The sequence below is a fragment of the Vipera berus genome, assembly GCF_964194415.1.
Source record: "Vipera berus genome assembly, chromosome: 1".
In the NCBI taxonomy this organism is placed as follows: Eukaryota; Metazoa; Chordata; class Lepidosauria; order Squamata; family Viperidae; genus Vipera; species Vipera berus.
Window position 1 is genome coordinate 64,568,412 of NC_138202.1, and position 23,293 is coordinate 64,591,704.

The window sequence follows — 23,293 nt, forward strand, 5'->3', positions numbered from 1 at the left end:
CATGACATTATTTTGAGAGCTCACACTGCTCAAGTTAGTAGCATATTGAATTAGGACTTCAACAATTTTCAGCTAGAAAGTTAATTGGATGACTTTGGGATTGTTGTTGTTGTTGTTGTTGTTGTTATTATTATTATTATTATTATTATTATTTAATTATTATTATTCCATAGAATGTAGTATTGCAAGCTAACTCTGCTGTCTGCCAGGAGTTCAAGCCTGACTCAAGATTGACTCAGCTTTCCATCCTTCCGAGGTTGGTAAAATAAATAATTTGTCATGTTGATATTTTTGTTGTTTTAATATTATTAGCTGCTAAAAGAAACACCGGATAAATGTTTTGCATAATAAATGAATATAGCAATCGCAGACTTCAACAAAAAGTGAACAAAGCACAGAAGAAATTGTGCTATGTGGATATAACTAGATCCACATCAGAAGTACAAAATAGTTTTTATACCAAGAATTAAGCCTAGACATGGTGCTTTCTTTGCTCTCCTGTCAAGTCCCAGATCAGTCTCTCCACCTTAATCCACTTGAAGGATTGGGATTCAAAGGAAGGGCTAACTTCCAAAGGAGATGCAAACACAAGAAGAGGGCAAGAATGTCCCTATCTCATCTCTAGCAGTCATGAATTTTAAATCTTCTGGCTTCAGAAATTCTCATCCCCCTGCTGGTAGGTATGTAGAATTACATCAAGTTTGATGAGTGGTGAGCAAGTGCAAAATCTTTTCAGCCCAATTTACAAATATAGGTTAAATTAGACAAATAAATTTACTTTGAGACCATTAGGTTGTGACTTAGGCCTCAATTTTCCCCCCAAGAAATTATACAGTAGAAAAGTAAATGAAGTTCACACTGCAACTCTAAAGCAACATAATAATCTGTCACTGATCCAACCAAATATTGAATCCCTACATTACCAGATTTAAAATAAATCTTCAAAAACAATATTCAAACTCAGAAAAATGAGGAAAATAAAAAAAGAAAATTGTTTTCTATTTCAAAACTTTATCTGAGAATCAAATGCCTATTGTAGTTTCATGAAAGCTGTTCTGACCTGGCATCTCTTTGGATCCTGTCAGTGTTGAAATTGATACAGTACTTTGCTTTGTTGCATTTGAAAATAAACATTTGCAAGATCCATTGGAATTTTAAATTTATTATGCCCTAAGCATTTATAGATGTAAGTGAAAGCTTACAATATGCTCATGATAAATGAGCTGGATTATGCCTATTGTAATTGTAAAAAATTGGAACATATTTTTTCATTTATGATTTTACACAAATTACTTGTGCTATTATATTTTATATAAATAAGATATTGATTTAATTTAAATATAGAATACTGAAGCTATTTAATTTTTAATAGGTCATTTTGACTTAAAATACTTGGTGTTCATAAAGATTATAAAATCTGAAAACGACATCTGTTAGGCAGCACAACATTATATACTACTTTAACTAGAGTTGAATCAATTTTGTATCATTTTTACTCAGAAATACTTGTATTCAATGAAGAAAAATAAACCTTAGAATGCCACACATTTTGATCCAAGTACCTTACAAACATGATGAATAATGTCAACTTTATGATGAACTGCAATTATCCCTTCATTGAAGACAGATTGAAAGATTATACATTGGGCACGTTCAGCAAAGTTGGAGATCTGGGATAACTCATATAAAAATCTGTGAAAATAGGAGCAAACATATATTTCAATCAAGTGACTGCATTTTACATTATATAATCCAATATATCAGAGAAATACTGACAATACATGAGTTCTTGATATGTTTTAAATTGTGAATAAAATAAAAATAATCTTCTTATCTTTATTGGAAAAGATAAATTCAATATTCCAGCACAGTGTATCACAAATAAAGTCTGAAAGAAATAGAAAGGTAGAGATACCGCCCTCTGCTGGAGAGAAACAAAACTAAAAACAAAAGTTCTAGTCCCGCTGTGGTTATGTGACATTTGATTAGGGTCCAATGAGTCAGTATCCTATGACAATTTTATTATTCCCAGGCATATTCCTAAATTAATCTTCAAAATAGAAACTTTAATTCTATTTTATTTAATGTAATATAAGCATTCTACTTTTAATAATACAGATCTACCCTACTTCCTTCCATAGGGTAGCAAAGAGGATACAGGAATGTATCTTAATCTCCTATCAAAAATTGATGTTTAGAGTCTTGAGACTAACCCAATACAGCACCCTTTAGGTATGATGATCATAACATTAATCATCTATAGCTATCAAAGTAAATTGCATTGCTTGAGGATAAATGGAATTATAGTCCAGCATATAATGAGTCTCCTTCTATCCTTCTGTGATCGGGACCTTGACGAGGTGAAGGGGCTTGCGTGGGTAAATGAAATCATGGGCTGTCATCGGACATCTATATGTCCAGAAGGGTCTCCCAAGGCAAATAGGCCACTATGGATACCCCAGAATAATATTGATCACATTTGCCAACCCACATTGGCCCAGTGTGACAGATTATGTGTGGTCTATTCCAATGCAACCTCAAAAATAGTCCTCATTCCCTAGAGGCCTAGGGCAACTACCCACGGCAGCAGGAAGACCAAAGGCAAAGGGTGCTAAGAATCACTGGGTTAAATCAGGCTGCCTGTGCCTATTTCGGCATAGGAATAGTCAGCATTCAAACAATGAAAACGGACACTCAGCTAAAAGAACTGCTAACTCAACAATATACATTGGGATATCATTGGATTATGTAAAACACAATGAACAAATGTTTAGTTGAGCTTGATAGGACTGGGCATTTACTGTACACTAAAGGAATCAAAGATGGACTATGAGGCGGAATTGGTTTTCTAATCAACCAAAAATGGAAAGACTCTGTAATAAAATTTGAAGGTATATCAGACAAAGTAGTCCAATGCATCATTCAATTGAACAAACAATACAAGCTTCAAATCATCCAAGTTTATGCACCAACAATGAGCTATAATGATAATGAGGTCTAAGAGTTTTATGACAATGTGGCCTGCCTTCAAGACAAAGAAAATTGCTCATACAAAATACTAATGGGTGATTTTAATGCAAGAATAGGAAGAACAATACCTGGAGAAAAAGCAACTGGCCCACATGGAAGTGGTGAATGAGATAATAGAGGTGACAGACTAGTAGATTTTGCTGAAGGAAAGGAACTTTACATTATGAATTCATTTTACAAGAAAAAAGCTAGCAGAAAATTGACATGGAAGAGTCCATTTGGGTACACAAGTGAAATTGACTACCTCATGTCAAGTGCTAAAACCATATTCTGCAATTGTACTGCCATCAATTGTTTTAACGTTGGAAGTGGCCATAGAATGGTATGAGCTAAAGTGAAGATAGTCTGTCTGATGAAAATGATAATGCTATGAAAATGATAAAGATGTCACAAAAAAAACAAAAATAAAGAGTTAGAGGAGAACAGCAATTTTGAGATTAAGCTGTCAAATTGCTTTGTTCTATTGCACAATTTGGAAGAGATGAACATTACAGACCAAAATGAAGAAATAGTTAAAAACATTCTTGAATATGCTACATCCATAGCACCATTGGAAAAACACTTGGTACAGTCAAAAATCTTTGATAAAATTATTAATGAAAAAATGAAGAATATTGGAAGTTTCACTAATAAACTGGAGTACGTTGAACTTTGCAAGACCATAAGAAAACATATCCAAGAAGAAACCTATCAGTTTAATGTGAAAAAGACAATTGAAGAAAACAAAGGGGTTAATAGAACAAAATCCTTGCTTCTAAATACAAAGAAGGCTTTTGCATTCAAACATGAAGGTGGCTCTGTGTGTAGAACAAGACATGATAGAAATAATTGGAAAATTCTATTCAGAGCTATACAAAGATAAAGATCACTCAAAAGTAACAATACCCATAAAAGAGGAATTGCCAGATATCCTAGTGGAGGAAGTATCAAGTGCCATAAAATTAATGAAAAATGGCAAAGCTTCAGGAAATGATTATGTTGTAGTTGAAAAGCTGAAAGCTAGTGAACAGAGTTTACACAAGATACTAGTAAAACTATACTCAAGATACCTCAGAGAAGAAAAATTACCTGATGCATGGGAAAATACCGAAGTGATTCTTATACACAAGAAAGGGACCCAAGATGATTTTTTTTAAAAAATTCCATTTATATCCTGCCCTTCTCCGAAGACTCAGGGCGGCTTACAAGCTTAGCACTATCACCCAATAAGTCTTCTTTTAGTCATCTACAAAGTTTTCACCAAGATAATAGCAAAAAGAATATTAAGAACATTAAATGATGCATAGCAAAGGAGCAGGTAGGGTTCAGAAGTGGCTACAGCACAATGGAACACATCCAGGTTGTTCAGCAAGTCATGCCTTTGTGCATGGCTTTCATTGACTATGAAAAGTTTTTGATTCAGTATTCCAGAAAGCAATAACTAATACATTGCTTACATAAACTTACTACAATCAATATATGAAAAAACAATGGCGAGAATTTGGCCTAATGAACTTAAAGTGGAAATCAACACAGAACGAAGTGTATGACAAGGTGATACAATATCACCTATCTTTTTTTCAGCCTGCCTTAAAGAAGTATTTTGCAAAACAATACTTTTGCAAAAAGACTGGGCAACAGATGGAATAAAAATCATGGCGTCTATTTAAATCACTTAAGATTTGCAGATGATGTTGTTCTCTTCTCACAAGACCCAGAAGAGCTACAAAGACGCATACAAGAGCTGTACAAAGCAGGAGAACCATTTGGCTTAAACCTTAAACCATTTATTAAACCTGAAAAAGAGCCAGGTTTAATAAATTCACCAAAGAAAGAAAAAATGTTATATCTGGAGAAGAACTAGATGTAGTAGACCACTACATATACCTTGGCCAACAGATCTCAATGGAAGGTGATACAATAAAGGAAACTGAATGGCATGTTAAATGTGGTTGGCAGGCATTCTGCAAGCAAAACTAACTTTTAAGAACAATATCCTCCTATGCCTGAAGAGAAATATTTTAAATGAGTGTGTGCTACCTGCTCTAATATATGCTGGTGAAGCATGGACACTAACCTCACAATTAATACAAAAGCTATGAGTTGCACAAAGAGCCAAGGAAAGATACATGCTTGGCATTACAAGACAAGAAAGAAAAACCTGCTCATGGATTAGAGAACAAATGAAAGTATACGATATCATCAAGAGAGTAAAAGAACTGAAATGGAAATGGTTTGGTCACATAGCAAGAGGGATTGATGGCAGATGGACCAAGGCAGTCATAGAATGGATCCCATTTGATAAAAAGTGCCCACGAAAGAGACCTAAAACAAGATGGATTGACAACATCAGTAAGTATTCTGGGTCCAATTGGCAAAAGAAAACTCAGTACTATATTGGTTGGAAACATGCAGACTTTCATCCGTTTAGTGCAGGGGTAGGCAACCTCGGCTCTTTTATGATTCATGGACTTCAACTCCCAGAATTCTGGGAGTTGAAGTCCATGAGTCATAAAAGAGCCGAGGTTGCCTACCCCTGGTTTAGTGGATAGACAATGACTAAAATGGTGATGATGATATATTGAGTATGCCAGGCTTTTACATTGCTCTAGATCAGACATGTCAAACTTGCGATGTCATGTGATGTTGCGAGATGTATCGGGACTGTTTTGCCATTGCCGGCAATGGGGTGGGCATGGCTTCCGGATGACGCGTCTGGCCCGTAGGCCAGCAGTTTGACACCCCTGCTCTAGATCCTGTGAAAGCTGCTTATCTGAAATTTAGTTTTATTATTATTACCATATCACTTTACTAATTTTACTTTGCTGGGAATTGTTTGCTGTCTGAGATTATTTTACTGCTTTAAAGAACAATTCTTATCTTGAGAATAATCAACCTTCAATCTATAAATCATGAAGATTTCTATAGAGACAAAGGATTTCAATGTTTTAATCAATTACGTATTAATTAAACTGAACTAGAATCCTGGCTCTTAATTAGTGTAAGTGTCTTCCTTTGTTGTGATCTTTGTATCCATATAAGGATTAAACATGCCGGAAGTCTTCATATCTGTTCTACCTTTCAGTGGATTCAGTATAACAAGTAAAATGTAAGTGTTTTTCCATGTTAGGCTTCTCCCTCGGTAGGAATAGTTTAGAAAGCCAAACCGGATGTTACATACATATTTGTGGATTTTTTTCAAATAAAAAGCAAGCTTGGGAGGTTGCCATATACAGTAAGCCAGCAGTATCTACTACATTTCTGACAGTTAGGAAAAAGAAAATGCAGTCTTCGCCAGATGCACTGAGACTCCAACCCTTGAATTCTTTCCCAACATAGATTTTGCAGTTTCAAAACATCTGAATAGCAGCAGGTTTTGATCAGCTCCTTCTGTGGCTACAAAGGCTCTCTTTGATTAGCACCAATAAGAATCTTTCTCTCATGCTGTAGTCCATGTACTGATACTGATGTAGAAATCTTTGAACCAGGATACATCCCTATTGTAGTATCATAGCATAGCATTTTATTGTTTTTCTCACCATCACTGGAAACACAAAAATCTCTCCCATTTCATCCTCTTTAAAAAATGGGATGAAATACTTCCACTTGACAACACACCAATTGTGATTCAGGGTCAACCTGTGGGTTCGGCAGTTGGGTCGGATGATTCAGAGGAGGAGGAGGGGGGTGTTGGAGACCTTGCTGAGGATAGTATTGAGGCTCCGCAGAGCCCTCAGCCAGGCCCCTCCCATCTGGTCACAACGCAGACCCAGCTGTGTGAGCCTGACAGCGTGGATGAAGATGACCCACAGCTGGCCCTGTTCAAGGACGCCCGACGCAGGAGGCAGTCAATCAGGAGTAAACAGAGGAAAGCAATGGGGCACCTCGGAAGGAGGCAGAGAGAAGCCACGCCCTGAACTGTTTAAAAGGGGAATGTGTGGGAGGGCTGGTTTGCTGAAGGCAACCGTTTGAATAGCTCCTGTTTCATGGTTCATGTTTGCTCTCTTTGCTCTGTTTGCTCTGTTTTATGTTAATAAATTTGGCAGGCTTAGTTCCAGCCTCTTGCCGTTTTGTAAAAGGGGTTGTCCCTGCCTTTTCTGCAGGGCCGGTAGTAGGCTGGTACAGAACACCAATAGACAGGGGAAATGGGAAAGATAAGTTACCTTAAACTCCTCTCTTGATGCCAGATGGCATCAAGCCTGTTATTTCAGTAACAGGAGCAGCAGCAAGTACTGTACAACATTTTTGTGGTGTTTTCTACCACCTCCAAAAGGTTACACAACCAAGGGGACCGAGGCGTAGGAAAAGCTTCCTAAGAGCACAGAATTTCAGTCTGGGTTGAATTTCCAATGCTTTTTTTGTTTGTTTGTTTGAAGGAAAAAAGTGACAGCAACTAGGAGTGTCCTTAACCAAATATATAGCCTGATTCCAACTTAATTTTAACAGGATTGCTAAAATCTATATTTTAGCTAACAGGATTAATTTTTAAATCTGTATTTAAAGAAATAATTCTGGATAACCTGAGCTCTCACTCACCCTACCTGACATAAAAAAGGTAATGGTTTGAAATTACAATAACAAATATTTTGATTAAGAAATTCTCCACCCAGATTTAGCAACGGAAGAAGCTTCCTACTTCTCCAGAATCTCTGCGTTTTCAGATATTTAGCAAAAGCACAGGTAGACATCTCCTAAGACTGGGCTATCTACATCAAGGGCCAGCCTGAAGCTGATCTTGGGTTAACTGTGAAAGCTAAAGTTAAAGCCTCCAGTGCACAGCAGTGGCAAACCACTTCTATACCATTGTCAAGAAAACTACGTGAACATGTTTATGAAGTCACCACAAATCATACTTAGCCAAAGGGGAATGAAAAACAAACAACAATAGGGCATTTGGGAATTCCTTCAGACATGTTGTTCTGTCATAATGCTGTACCAAGCATTCTGCTTTTCAAGACCGTTTTGAATGACTGGGAAAAATATGGGGCACCTTGCCCATCTGGTCTTACTGTTCAGGTTTGTCCAGTAGCTTAACTTCTTCTTCTGTTGAAGTGTCATAATGTTTCTTTACTTTTTCCAGTTCATCCTTCTGTGCTCTCTGTAGATTCAGTGACAAAAACAAGTGTGAGATTATCTTTCTTATCCGGAAGCTGGGAATACTTCTATTTTTGGAAGTATGAAAGTTTGAATTAGCTTCGACAAGTATAGTTGGTTACAGTCAAAACAGAAAGAGCATCTTACATTTGCATGGTACAAAGACTGGACTTATTTAAAAGTAAAAAGAAAGAAAATACATGCAGCACATTCTTATATGTCATTTTTGACCTACAAGAAAAAAATGTCTTCCATGACCATATTTCTCTTCCTAGATTGAGCCATTTACATTGTTTTAAAATCTTCTGTTTTACATACCATTGATAAGATACATATACGTTGATGTCTGAACAACAAAAATTTAAAAAGTTATTCTACGATATATATTTTAATTCATTGCCATAGATATGGAAACATACACTTTAGTTTGGAAATCTCAATAAATTGATGAGTATAGCTGTACAAAGATAGGATTTATATCATAATAATTCAAGTAATTTCTTAAGCTTCCTATAAAAAGGAACTAATTTTTCTTTCATTCTTCTCAAGATGTGATGAGAGACATCTGCTAATCCAATCATCCAATTCCAATGTCTTATTATTTTAAAAAATATTGTTTTGTAACAAAACAGAGAAACAACTTCAGCAGTCAGTTAAGAAATTGGGATTATTAAACTGTATTGCATATAGGCATATTGATATCTGTTGCTCTGTTAAAATATTGTGACCAAGTGCAAGTGTTTAATTCTAAAATATTCTAAAATGATGAAGATACTTTAAGTAATTTAATACAAATTATTACAAAATATACAAAGGGGCCCAATCTGTATTATGAAAACCATGCAATTCTGAGGTTCAATATAATAATTCAACTGGGAATTTTTAAGGCATGGAAACTATCTAGATGACTTAGAGTGAATCATTTTTTCTCAATCCAAAACACGTTACAGAGTTGTGGAGAAAATATTAAGGAGAGAGCATTTTGGATGCTGCCTTGAATTGTATAAAATAAAGGCAGGAGATCCAGCTAATTGATAAAATGGATGGATGGAAGGAAGGAAGGAAGGAAGGAAGGAAGGAAGGAAGGAAGGAAGGAACACTTCCAGTTCCTATTCTACATTTCTCATGGTACCATGCAACTATCCCAATGCAAATAGAACAGGGCCATCCTGGGTTGACCAAATGATGCCGGCCAGGACCTTTTCCAGTGCCTGAAGGCTGTGAAGGTCTCGACTGGGGCTGAATAGGCAAAATGAGTGGCTATGGATTTTAAGACTGCCTGGCTCCAGTGATTTTCCATCGGCGGGTACACTTCCTCAGTTAAGAGTCGGTGAATGATATAGGTCTACTGCTTGATGGTAATTAGCAATTATGGCTGGGGAGAAGGGCTGTTGCTGTGGTTTTGATTACTGTAGCATGCTGCACATAGGACTGCCCTAGAAGAACATTTGGAAGCTGAAGCTGGTTTAGAATGCAGTTTTGAGGGAAGTTTTGGTGTTTTGTATTACACTCATATAATGCTGCTGTTTTGTAAGCTGAATTGGCTCTTAATCTTTTTGGTGAAAGATAATGGTCCAAAGCTTTGTGCCAAAGGGAGAGATTCATCTGATTTTACTTCCAACCCTCAAATAAACTATCAGCATTACTTACATTTTCATATAGTGCTTCCAATGTTTCTAGGTCAACTACTGAATCATCCATATTTAGTACAGCTGTTGAAATAATAAAATAACACATTAATATGTTAACTGACTGTGTTGCTTATCTGTTGCCATGAACTGAAAACACTTGGAGAATGTTTTCCTTTTCAGTTGAATGCTTCTTGTATGCTGCCAATGTCATAACACTCCCCGAGTAACACACTGTAAAAAAAAAGGCTACAGTTCTCTATTTTTAAAAATATGTATTTTACTGACCATCTGCTCTGGAGCCTAGATCATTAGGATACATGGTAGGTGATTAGAAAATTTACAATGCAGCAGACAGCATAAATGACACAAAAGCAGATAAAAGTATCGTGATTCTCTAATCAGTTATTATGAGACTTTATAGGCAAAAATTCACTCTAAATCAATGACATATTAATATGCTCTGTAGAATTCTAAGCATTTGTACTCAAGCTATTCAATGTCACTAAATTTATTCCATGATCAATCAATCAATCAATCAATCAATCAATATTTAATATTGATCATTATTAATTATGAAATATTAATTAGTAACATGCTTAATATTAATGAAACAGAAGCAGAAGTGAGTTCAAGTCCCACCTTAGTCATGAAAGCCAACTAGGTATCTTTGGGCCAATCACTCTCAGCCCAACCCACCTCACAGGGTTGTTGTAGAAGGGGAAAGGTGTGTTGGATATGTTTGGTGCCTTGAATTATTTGTAAAATAAGAAGGTGGGATACAAGTAAACAAACATATACATCATAGCCTTAATTATCTGTATATTGCACAGATATCTTATTTAAATATTTTCCCATGTAAAATGTTCTTTGTTAGAAACTCAGTTGTATAAGAAATACAACAGAAAAAAGAATGAAAAATAGTCCTGATCATTTATCCCTTTCTTGCTCACTGTTCTTTCCCCAACTTTGTGGGACATAGATCACCTTCTCATATTAGTTTGAGACATCATTTACAGCAGAGGTTAACTAATACCTCTCTATTATTTTGAACAGGTCATTTATAACCCCCCCCAAATATTCAATCTGAAGCACAATTTTTCTGTTAATAGAGGTTTTGCATGTAATAGTCTAAAAATTCCTTAAGAGCGTTCATTGTTTCGAAAAGATGAAAAAATAGAATTTAATGTAAATTGTGCATCCCTATTTAAGTTAAATTGTTTACATAAGTAAATTATACATCAGAGTGGTATGAGTATAATGATTTTCTTATCCTTTTCCTACTTGCAAGTCATGGCGTTCCCCAAACCCACCATCTGAGGTACAAGGGACTTTTTCAAATATGGTATTGGTTGAGGGGAAAGTAAGAGAACTTTGAGAAAATCAACTTTCCTTTGAGAAAATCAGCTGATTTCCCCTGCCATTTCTAAATTCCTAGGTCACCTGTTGAGCTCGCTCTCTCTCTCTCTCTCTCTCTCTCTCTCTCTCTCTCTCTATATATATATATATATATATATATATATATATATATATATATATATATATGTGTGTGTGTGTGTGTGTGTGTGTGTGTGTGTGTGTGTGTGTATGTGTATGTATGTGTATATATATGTATATATATGTATGTGTGCATGTGTGTATATACATATACATATACACATACACTAATACATACATACATACATACATACATACATACATACATACATACGTCTTTTTCAGCAGAAGTAAATTGCACTGGAACAGATGTTTACTGTAGGAGATGATCAGGCTGAGTTCCATTGCACCCACTAAGCCCAGTCCTCTGTGAATTCCTTTGACTTTTATCTAGTGCCAATTTGCCTTGACCATTAGTCGATCAGATCCTTTTGTAAGGGGTAGCATGTAATAAACTTGTAGTCTCTGAACTCAACTCCTGTACCTGGTTGCTTATGCTTGACATTTACATTGAATATATGACCGTTATGAAATTACATGCATTTATATTAGGTAATCCTGAGTCAGTCATATTTTTTTCTGTAGAACAAATTGACTAATTTATGGACCCATTGCTGCAGTATGATCCCATGCTATGTACTATTGTACTGATCAGAACACCAGTTACCTCAGGAACAACTTGGTCATTACTCTTTCAGGCATCTCTGCTGAAGAATAATTTAACTGCATTTTTTAAACTGATGTTCTTTTCAAAAATAAAGTGACTTGGCAAACATAAAATGAATATATTGACAGAAAGTTATCCTAGTAATATAATCTTAATTTTTAATTCACTGCATAACAGTATTGACCAAAAAATTGGGGGGGGGCAGTTTGACTGACACATTTTGAGGTTAGACCCTGAAATGACTATTGAAATCTTATTTTGCATTTACAGTAATCTTGGTGAGCTGCTCTTCTGACCATGGCAGCTTGATTTGAATATGTTATACAGACTTCATTCACCAAAGGAAATAAACACAAGCTGTGAGAAGCCAGTAAGTTTATTGGGTTCCTCTGAAACTCTGTTATTGGGATAGAGTGACCAACAGTCTGTTTTCTAAACTCCTTGTCTGCAAGGAAATTGAGATAAATATTTTTATGTGGCTCTATAGTGCCTAGAACTATTTTTATGTTTTCTATGATTTGGAACTCCAATCAAACTATAAAATTACTATATACTCTCCTTATATAGTGTTATTACATTTAAACAAGACAGGAAACACTGATCTACCTTTTCTATTAACAACAAATGCCACTCTCTCCTAAGAAACAGCTATGGCTGATTCCCCCCCCCCCAAATGTGGCAGTCTTCAATTTGTTGGCTGGTAATCAAATGCAAACTTAAACATCTGTCTCCCAGATGTATGGAGCAACATATTACTCAACTATATAGAAATTGTGAAATATATCAGTTACTGGCTTACAGATGGCGGGAAGTAGAAAAGTGTTGAGTTTTTTTTTAAGGCATTTTGGCTAATCTCCAAACGAAAGGATGCTAGTAAGATGTGCTCTTGGTATACACCAGCGGGGATCTTTTGACGGAAGGGAGAAAGTACATATTGAGCAACTATTAATAACTGAAAAATGTAATAAATGTTCAACAGAGATGTAATCTGTGATATAACATTTATACATGGATAAACTGAGTCAAGTTGTTAAAGGGATATAAAATAAAAACATCTATTTATGCATATCATTCTCTTGAGATAAAAGCAACACTTACCTTGTTCTATGTCCTTCATCTCCAGATGTAAACTGGATATCAGAATTCCTACAGTTTGAGATCTCTTCCCATCCAACAATTTGATAATCTGGAAATAAAAATACCTGATCATGTCAGAAAAGATGAACATCACATTTATAGCTCTCTATATTAATTTAAGTAAGGGACGCGGTGGCTCAGTGGGTTAGGACATTGAGCTTGTCGATCAGAAGGTCGGCAGTTTGGCGGGTCGAATCCTGAGTGCCGCATAGCAGAGTGAGCACCTGTTACTCGTCCCAGCTTCTGCCAACCTAGCAGTTCAAAAGCACATAAAAAATACAAGTAGAAAAATAGGGACTACTACAGTGGGAAGGTAACAGCACTCCGTGCGCCTCTGGCGTCTAGTCATGCCGGCCACATGACCACAGAGACGTCCTCGGACAAGCGCTGGCTCTTCGGCTTTGAAACGGAGATGAGCACTGGCACCTAGAGTCGGAAACGACTAGCACGCATGTGCGGGGGAACCTTTACCTTTACCTATATTAATTTAGTAACTAAATGTCAATTATTATAACTTACTTTTATATTCATCAAGACATTTATTTAATGGATATAGCCCATAATTTTTAATTTGTTTTGACATAATACAAAATTAACTCTGTGCAATTTAAAAGATACACAATCCTAATCTAACATGAATGATTTTCAAGATATTTTAATAATTCCCCCTGTTTATGTGTATTAGCTAGAGAAATCAAGGGACTTTTAATTGCCATTGATAGACCATTAAACCATATACTTAATTCTTTCATTGAAATTAGTAGAATTTAAATCTAAGTTTGCCTGAAGCAAGCTTAGTTTTATTATTAACATTTACTGTAAAAATGCAGTAAGTGAATAACTGAGGGAATTAATGGGAATAAATGAATAACTGAGAATAAACTATTGGTTGGTTGTCTTTTTTCTTATTAAGAAAAGCTGCCTTGGTAAATGTTTTCACATGGAAAGTTATATCATATATCTTTCTGAAGTTACACATGTTACGCAATGAACTTGACAACAGGTTAATATCTAATAGAGGTAATTATTGTCTAAAGTAGGGTACAATTTGTATAGCACTGACTGACTTTTAGTCTGACCTTTTTAAAGGAAACTTCTTAGGCTATCATAAACTTCATTAAGCATGCCTAATATTTGAAACAAAATCTTTCCTGAATGTACTTTTATTGTGATTCTTCTCCAAATTGTAAGTATGCCCCAGAGATACAATCAGAATTAGCTCGCATAGCCTCTCCCGATATGTCCTATTTTAAATTGCAAATAACTATTGAGGTTTATTTTTAACATAATTTTAAAATCACAGATGTTGATTTCAGAATAGCTAAAGCTCAGAAGGAGTAGCTTGTTACAACCAAGATACAGAACTCTTGCAACACTAACATGGTTGGGTATTGATGTACAAAAAAAAATCAACAACTAAGAACAACTTCATAACAGAGGTTGTTAGCAGGGAGAAGAATAATTTCCCTGTATTACAGCTGCATAAGAACAATTTGCAGGAATATAACAGTACTGAAGTCACATAGTCTATAAATAACTTCTCATCTGAAAGCAAACTTGTTACAAGTGTACAGAATGCAAGAGCTGATCTATAATAAACTGCCCAAAGAATACCTTTTAAGTAATGTATTAATGAACAGGGGGTTTAGAAAATGATTGAATAAATAAATACCATTTTAAAAATTGTGTGACATCTGGCAATGATCCTAAATTGTAAAAGCTGCTGAAACTCACAGCAGGCTTACACTGGTCAAATTCTGGTATTAATGGCTTAGAGGCTGTTATAAAATGCTGATGCAGAATTCTCAAATCATTTTTACAAACACCATGAAATAGTAACTTATAATCTTTCATAATTATGAAATAAGCAACAAACCTGATGACATTCTTTTAAAATATAAAAAATGTTCCTTATTCAAAATATTGACATTCATTGTAAATGAGAACATGTGTTACTGATTATATGAAGCCAGTTAGAAGCAGAACACCCATTATCTTCTGTCACTGATATAGTAATTATTGCACTAAAAAGCTAAAAATGATGGATGGAGCCTTATTTATATCATGTAGGTGACACAAATTGCTTGATATTTATCCCCTTTCTTTGTATAAGGAAAGTATAATAGCCTTAGTTTGGTAATGTTAGCTTCCATAAGAGAAACTGACATATGGCAAATAATAAACCTCAGCAATACTGAGTTATTTAAATTTCAAAAAATATTATCTGAGCTATGTATTTGAGAATTTTCACTCCACACTTCAGGTAATAACCATACTGAAAAATATGTATACTTTCTCACAACAGAAGGTGAATAGCAGATATTCTTCCTTAAGGGCTAATTACAATACATCTAGAAGGCAAGTTTTGCCTAGTGGTTAAGGCTAGAAACGGGAGATTGTGAGTTCAAGTTCCACCTTAGACATGAAGCCAGATAGATGACCTTGAATCAGTTACTTTGACTCAACCTTAGGAAGGAGGCAATGGTAAACCACTTCTGAAAAACCTAGAAAACTAATACATCTTGATTGTTTGTAGTACCCCAATTCATGATGTACTTATTGCTGTCTGCTTTTCAGTTACATCTCCTTCTCCTTCTCTTTTTCCTAACAAACAATTTAGTACAAATTAAAACTGTATAAACAAGATAAGACAACCTTTATTGTCATTTTTTTTTTACTGTGGGCACAACAGCACACATCAAAAATGAAATTTAGTTACCCGCTCTCAAAGTGAAACACATACATGACACACACCTAATGGTCATGGGTAGGAAAACAGAATCATTCTAAGATGTCAAATGATCAGGCAAATAAAATTATTTAGTTGAAATAAGACAAGTGCATAATTTGTTTCCAGGGGGAGAGTAGTTCACAGAATGGCTTCAAACTAAAAGGCCATGTGTTGTTTAGAATCTTAGAGATTAGTATCAAAACTATACATGTAGCTTGGTCTCATTGTAAATTATGGCTTAGTGAATTGTCTAAATACATCTCATTTTACAATCAAATAATCAAATAAACCATATGTGTGAATCCAGTTTTTGTTTTAGGAAAGGTAGAATGATACCAATCTATTGCAATAAGTAAGATTTCTGTCCAAAATGCAGATTCATTCTATCCAATTTTTTCTCTCAAAGCAAAATAATTCACATTTAGTATCTAGAGAAGATTGTAAAATATGAAAGAGTATTTTTAAAATAACTTTAAATTTCTGTTGCCTGATTGGTATTAAAAGTAAAAGCAGGGTCATCTCATTCAGTTGGGAGCAATGCCAAAACAGCATGGCATATGCACCAAGGAAGATTTAATTTTAGGTTATAATTATGTGGGTACTAATAGTCATGTTCTTTATTTGATGGAAGTACTATTTTAAAGGACTAATTAACAGCCTGAAAAAAAATCTGAAAAAAATTAATACCAGATGCTGACTTTCATAAAAATTCTTGGCGAATCAGAAACAGATAACTTTGCTCCAATTTCTATATCCCTTGCCCGTAGATTTTTTTTTAATTTAAATGTTATTGTAATTTTTATTCTATGCTAAAAATCAAAATAATTAAAAATGCTCAATAAAATTATTATTTTTAAAAAACAATAGTTGGAAAATAAAAAAAATACCTTTTTGGTTTTTGTTTTCTTTTCATAAGACTCAGCTAGTACTTTTTTCTTTTCCTGAGCTGTTTCTTTTGAGAATAAGTATTCAAATTCATTTGTATCACAAAGGTCGGGTTCTTCTAATGACTCCCAAAAAGTTGGCATTGACTGTTGACTAAAATAAGAAAAAAGAGAGAAACATTTATAAATTGTCTCTTAAAGATAAAGCTGTTTTGCAGATGGATTAGATCACTTTTGAAAAAAATGTTTCATATGAAGAACCCAACAGTTATCTCAATTGTTTTCGTATCGCACAGATAACAAATATTTTTTAAAATTATTTACTGAACAACAAGATCTTCTTATCTCTCCTGTCTCCTCTACGTACTACTTTTCTTTTTAGGAAAGCTTCGAGTAGAAAAGTAACTCTTCAAAATCTTTTATTATTATAGTTAAGGTATGTATATCATGCTCAGTTTAGTGTGACACATGAATTAAATAAGAATAATTTGTGAGAGACCACGATGTCTTCTTCAACAAACTGCAATTGAAGTATGATTTAGTAATTTATCACAATATTCGAAACCAATCAATATTTCCTCACTATTGCTGTGGATGGATACATACAAGATGAAGAAAAACTTATCAGCAGAAGGCAAGGACTACCTCGCAGAATACTCTAGCATTGTCTACATTCCTTTTGTATTGTTTAATTCACAAAACCTATTGTTGACTGCTGCAATTAAAAACAGTATTTATTTTTTCATCTATTTTCCATTGCCTTTTAGCAAAGGAAATTATTCCCGACAGATTGCTTTTCTCTGAAGAAAAAAAAGTGTTTTCTTTAGTAGCAGCAACTGACATTTTTCCTCCAGCAGGTGTCACTCAAACAGCATTCTACTTATCCCTGTCATGTAATACAGTTTATTCTTTTTTCCATGATATAGCCATGGAAAGAAAAACAGGAAAAGGCAAAAGGGAAGCCAAATGTGGCAAATGGACCGCCGAGATATTATTGACATTGCTTATAGTATTATCTTCCTTTCCTGTGACTGCTTCACTATTTTTCAATAGTTAACATGCAATTAATATAGCAGCAAAAAAGTAAAAAAAAAAATCAAAATATTGCTGCAAGGACACCTTCAGTCTTTTCTCTGGGACCCTTACAAGCAACTATATCCTAGGTCATCCTGGGAATACTTTATGTCAAATGACACTGCTGTGTAAGCCATAAGTATAAGTCTGAACAAGGACGCTATGAAACTTCATAGGAGTTATGGGAGAAAATATTTGATGACACAAAGCAGTCTAAACAAATTGTTAAAATTTCTCTTAATTTATTTGAGTATTTCCCATAATTTTGTCTCTTGTTCTTTTTCTCTTTAGTGAATTGCACACCCACGTACACGTATGTATGTATGTGGGTACACAATATACCCACACCTTCTATGTATAAGCAAGAAGACATAACTGTATACCTGCTATCTGATATTTGGATTCTGTTCCAGTAGAGCGGCCTCATGGGACAAGAGGGTTCAACTGCAGGTTTTCGAAGATCTTGACTTCTTGAAGAAAAATTAGAGCCAAGTGGCAGTGGTGGTGGCAGAGGTGGTGGTGGAGGAGGCCCTGTTCCTGTTGGAGGTGGCCCTGGTGGGGGAGGTATAGAGGGCTGATGAACGCCAAAAGCTGAAGGAAGTGGTGGTGGTGGTGGTGGTGGTGGTGGTGGTGGCGGCGGCACCAGTGGATGGGCAGATCTCAAGCTTGTCGGCAATGGTGGTGGTTGTGGTGGAATTGAATCAGATAGTGAGAAAGGAAGAGGTGGTGGTGGTGGAGGAGGAGGTGGTGGCGTTGTTTGGTCCAACTTTGAAAAAACAATCCCTGAGGTTTGGCCAGAACTGCCTATTTCTTTATGATCAGCTGAAGCTGAAACACTGTTATTCAAATAGGGTTTAGAAAGTTTCTTAGGAATTTTTTGATTATTTTTTGGTGTCCGTGTTTCATCTTCATTTGGCTTTAAAAAAGTTTCTCTGTCTGTCTGGATGCAGACATTTCTGTATGTCTTTGGCGGGTAGTCATCTTCGGTGGATACACAGGCATCATTTGCTTCTTCACTTTGCTTGCATAACCTATTTTCCAGTTCATTTTTTAAATACAGAACATGCTCCTCAAGCTTTGTTATTGATAAAGCGTGTTCTCCTCGAATATGAAAGACTTTGAGTTCAAACTCAGACTGTGAAAGAATATTGAAAAGTTAATGTATAACCGTGTGAACCTTTGCCTTATTTATTCTGCATACAATTTATGATGGTTTGCAGTGGTCTCCCCCAAGCTACTGTTCCCCAGGTATGTCTGAATTAAATTTCTCCCCCTAAAGGCAAAGAATATTCTTGACAAGAGAGTTTGTCCAATGTATCTGAAAGATACCAGACTTCAGGAAGCTAATCTGCACTAATAATCGCTCTTTGTCTTATGAGCTTATGATAAGTAAAATGCCACGGTGTGTTAGATTATTGTGCCCTGTCTACAAATGCAGGTTGTATTTACAGCAACAAATTTACACAGGGAAAATTTAAAAGTCTTCTTATTAGTTTTACAGATTTCCTTAATGAACATTTTGGATGCATATGATTTATTGGGATTTATTTCTTTTTTGCCTAAAAATGTGAGAGTTTGTTCATATATTGATTATTCTGGGATGAAATATCTGTTTATTATAATCTTGGTATGAACAGTCCCATGTGCTGCCTTCTGACTATAGGGAAAAAATAATGACTTTTTAGTTTGAATCATTTCTACTTTACCTGAAGCCAAAACAAATACGTTGCATACTACTTTATAAGAAAAAAGAGGCATTGAAATAAACTCAGTATATCTTACATCAGACATTCTTCTTTGCAGTGAGAGGGTATCCTGAGACTGTTTCAAAAGTTATCAGAAATAATTTCCTCTCAACATCAAAGATATTAGAGAATCATGTAAACCTTCTGAAGATCATCTATTACATCTTGCAGCATATCCATTGTTTCCACTTAGTTACACATGAACTGGAAAAATAGCCAATAGTCTGTATGAAAATAGATAGGCTTCCTAATAGTATTAATATATGCCATCTGTGACAAGTAAATATAGTAGGAATCTGCAGTCATACAAGTAGCTGAGCTTCCTCTTTAGTAATAATGAAATTCTACTGAAATTTATTTCAAGCATATCAAATATATTAAGAATAAGGTAAAGGTAAAGGTTCCCCCGCACATGCGTGCTAGTCGTTTCCAACTCTAGGGGCCGGTGCTCATCTCCGTTTCAAAGCTGAAGAGCCAGCGCTTGTCCGAGGACGTCTCCATGGTCATGTGGCCGGCATGACTAGACGCCAGAGGCGCACGGAACGCTGTTACCTTCCCACCGTAGTGGTCCCTATTTTTCTACTTGCATTTTTACGTGCTTTCGAACTGCTAGGTTGGCAGAAGCTGGGACGAGTAACAGGCGCTCACTCTGCTATCCGGCACTTGGGATACGACCTGCCAAACTGCCGACCATCTGATCGACAAGCTCAGCGTCCTAACCCACTGAGCCAACGTGTCCCTATGTTGGCTCTATCTTTGCTAAACCTAAATTCTGCCAACACAGATAGAGGAAGCTCGTGTTTTTAGAGCCCTCAATAAATTAACAATGTTAGAAATTAGTTAGGGACTCTTAGCCTGAACTAATTTTGTGTTATCATCCTAAGAGGCCCCTAGTTTGTCTGGAATTTTTGATGTGGAGTAACACATCTCTTCCTTGGACACAGATTTTCTTCTATTTTTAATCTTAACAGTGGTAGATCTCTTGCTCCTAACAGCTTGTTCTGCCATCAGCAATATATTGCTTTAGCAGGTGGAAGTGACTCATGCCTCATCTTGACTCCCTCCTATTATTGCCTAACAAGACTGTGTTTTGCAAAGTAAATAAACAAATGGGTGTGCTTGAGAAACCAGTTCTGAGCTGCAAAAAACGATACAGTGACAAAATGCATATTTTTATAGCCCAATCCTACACATGTATACTTGACAGCAAAAGTACTATATACACGTATGTTTTATAGTACTTAATTTCAAATAAGTTTTACAGAAGGACATTTCTTAAAGTTTATTTCATAATGAATCTGGTAGAAACATAAGGTGGCATAGTATTCTTTTGCATTCTATTATAGTTTGCCACCTCACTTTGGCTCTTCTTACTTGCCCAAGTACAATTTCCTGGTCAAATACAGGAAGTCCTCAACTCACAACCATTTGTTTAGTGATCGTTCGAAGTTACAATGACATTGAAACAAGTGACTAATGATAGGACCTCATACTCATGACCACTGCTGCATCTCTATGGTCACAGAATTAAAATTTGGGTGCTGGGCAACCACACGTATTTATAATGGTTGAAGTATCTCCAAGTCATATGATCACCATTTGTACCTTCCCAACTGACTTCCAACAAGCAAAGTGAAGGGGGGGGGGAATTCACTTAGTGACCACGTAGTTCACTTAACAACTGCAAATATTTGCTTAACAGTAAAATTGGGCGTGTCTCACTTAACCATCACCTTATTCAGAAACGGACATTCTGGTCCCAACTGTGGTTGAGAGTTGGATTATCTCTACAAGGTTTGAATTTTAGGAACCTGGCTTACCTTACTGTTCAATCTGAAGACTGCTTATAATATCCCAAAGGTGCTTTTTCATGAGGCAACTGTACTTTCTTGTTTTTCTCTCATACAAGAAGCTTCTTCAGCTCTGACTGGATGGTGGGGAATGGAAGGATTTATCCACCATCCATTCAGAGCTTTACTTTGCAATTTGTTACTCATATTCAATAAACAAAAATCATCAGAATATTTGTATTTAAGTTCGGAATTTTCCACCTGTACATTTCTATCTGTACATTCCTTTGATGTACAATATATAACCAGAGGCCTGTCCACAGGAAAAGTTAATTACTGCAAAGTACCATGTGAAAAATATTCTACAAAATGTTAATATCTCTAAGATAGGAGAGAACAGGAAGCAACTAATCCTGAAACATTTTTTTCTAGTGGAGATTTTCTTTAAAAAAAATAGATTTTTAATTTGGTTGTACATAACAGGCAAGGAACCCCGTCATCCTCCAGATGTTGTTGGAATGATCTTCCATCAGATGCAGCCAAACATAGTCAATGGTTAGGAATGACAAAGACCGATCCAACACCATCTGGTGACCCATAAGGTCCCAACCATTTTGCTTTAAATGTCTCAGAGGATGAAAGAGTTGACCTTCCCAAATTTGCATTATCCAAAAAATGAGAAATGCATTGTCCTCCCCCCCAACAAATCAATGGGATGAAACAGTATAGACTCAGGTGGTTTTGGACTCACAGCAAAATTGATACTGCTGAGTTTGGTCTTACAACCAGGTGTCAAATAGGTATATTGGATGCTACTTTTTCAAGTACAGTTCAGTGGAAATAGTTAACTACAATTAGAAAAAGAATATTATCAACAAAGACTGTAAAAATACTTATGTACACATCAGGTACTTTGGGAATAAATGTATTACATGATGGCATATGCTTCTGTTTTTCATTTAACTTACTCTTGTATTGGGAATATTTACTAACGAAGGAAAATAGAATAATAGAAATATTACTTTTTGTAAATGTAATTGTTTATTCTGTATCCTTTTCTTTTCAGATCAGACAGATGTGTGGATTTCTGAAGCAATACATGGATCAGTTTAACTAAATATATTCTTCTCGAATAACACAGAAAATGAAGACTCTTACATAACAAACTTTAAATCCTTGTTCCTGAAAACCCAATTGCAGTGAATAGCTAGCCAAACAAATCCAAATATATTAACCTAAAATATTTTTCCTAATCTTTAAATACAGGGATGGTTCCATTAAGATAAATGAAGTCAGCCGTTCAGTATGAATGGTGGGGACAAGATTGATTTATATTATCCTGTGGTCTCTCTAACAGTTAACAAAGCTTGGCATTCACAGAGGTCTATTATTTCTCTAAGGAAGTGTTATTTGAGAATGTTTAAAATTCTGACAATATTTGAAAATGAAAAATATTTTCAATACAGAAGACGCCTAATAAGAACATTCAACAAGTTTGTATAATAATTTAATAGTGGAAGAGGAAATATTTTTATAGAAATAAATGCCCAAGGATACTTACTTTTAGTTTCTCAATTTCATCCTTATGTTCCCTTTTTAACTGCAAAATCGCAGCATGGTACTCTACAAAAAGTGAAATAATATGTCAGACCAATGTTACAAAGGTTTCTGAGACACCAGCACAAATATCAAAGGAATTACCCTATCTGATATCATACAGCTTTTCCTGACTGCAGTGTAGTAAACAAAGTATAAATTGGAACTTTAAAATATATTGAAGCACAGTGCACTAAATTTACATTTTGCTACAATAAATTATTTTGCATTTCATTTTGTATTAATGGCTTCTAGGGTAATATTTTTTATTTATATTTTATTACTTTTTCATTAATAACAAATAAGAAAAAAACAGCAAAACACAAAAATTATAGTGATGCTGATACATTTTCAAAAAGAAAAAAAATACATAAAAGCGCTGTAAGAAAACAGTGAAAAAATGAGAAAAGATACATAAGCATTTTCATCTTTTCCCCAAGTTACTATGTCTAACGTAAGCAAAAAATGAAAACATGGGTTAGCAATTAACAACTATTTCCC

The 23,293-nt window shown here is 35.3% G+C and overlaps 1 protein-coding gene across 1 annotated transcript in view; it reads right to left on the minus strand.

Annotated features, from left to right (window-relative positions):
• FMN1 (formin 1) overlaps positions 1-23,293 on the minus strand; it is an 89,242-nt gene that overhangs the window by 47,310 nt on the left and 18,639 nt on the right. The window contains exons 3-9 of the mRNA XM_081345392.1: positions 22,758-22,819; positions 18,045-18,796; positions 16,591-16,741; positions 12,934-13,021; positions 9,754-9,815; positions 8,019-8,107; positions 1,563-1,692 (exon numbers count right to left, since the gene is read on the minus strand). Of these exons, the coding sequence (XP_081201518.1) occupies positions 1,563-1,692; positions 8,019-8,107; positions 9,754-9,815; positions 12,934-13,021; positions 16,591-16,741; positions 18,045-18,796; positions 22,758-22,819 (1,334 nt within the window). The remainder of the gene's footprint in view (positions 1-1,562; positions 1,693-8,018; positions 8,108-9,753; positions 9,816-12,933; positions 13,022-16,590; positions 16,742-18,044; positions 18,797-22,757; positions 22,820-23,293) is intronic.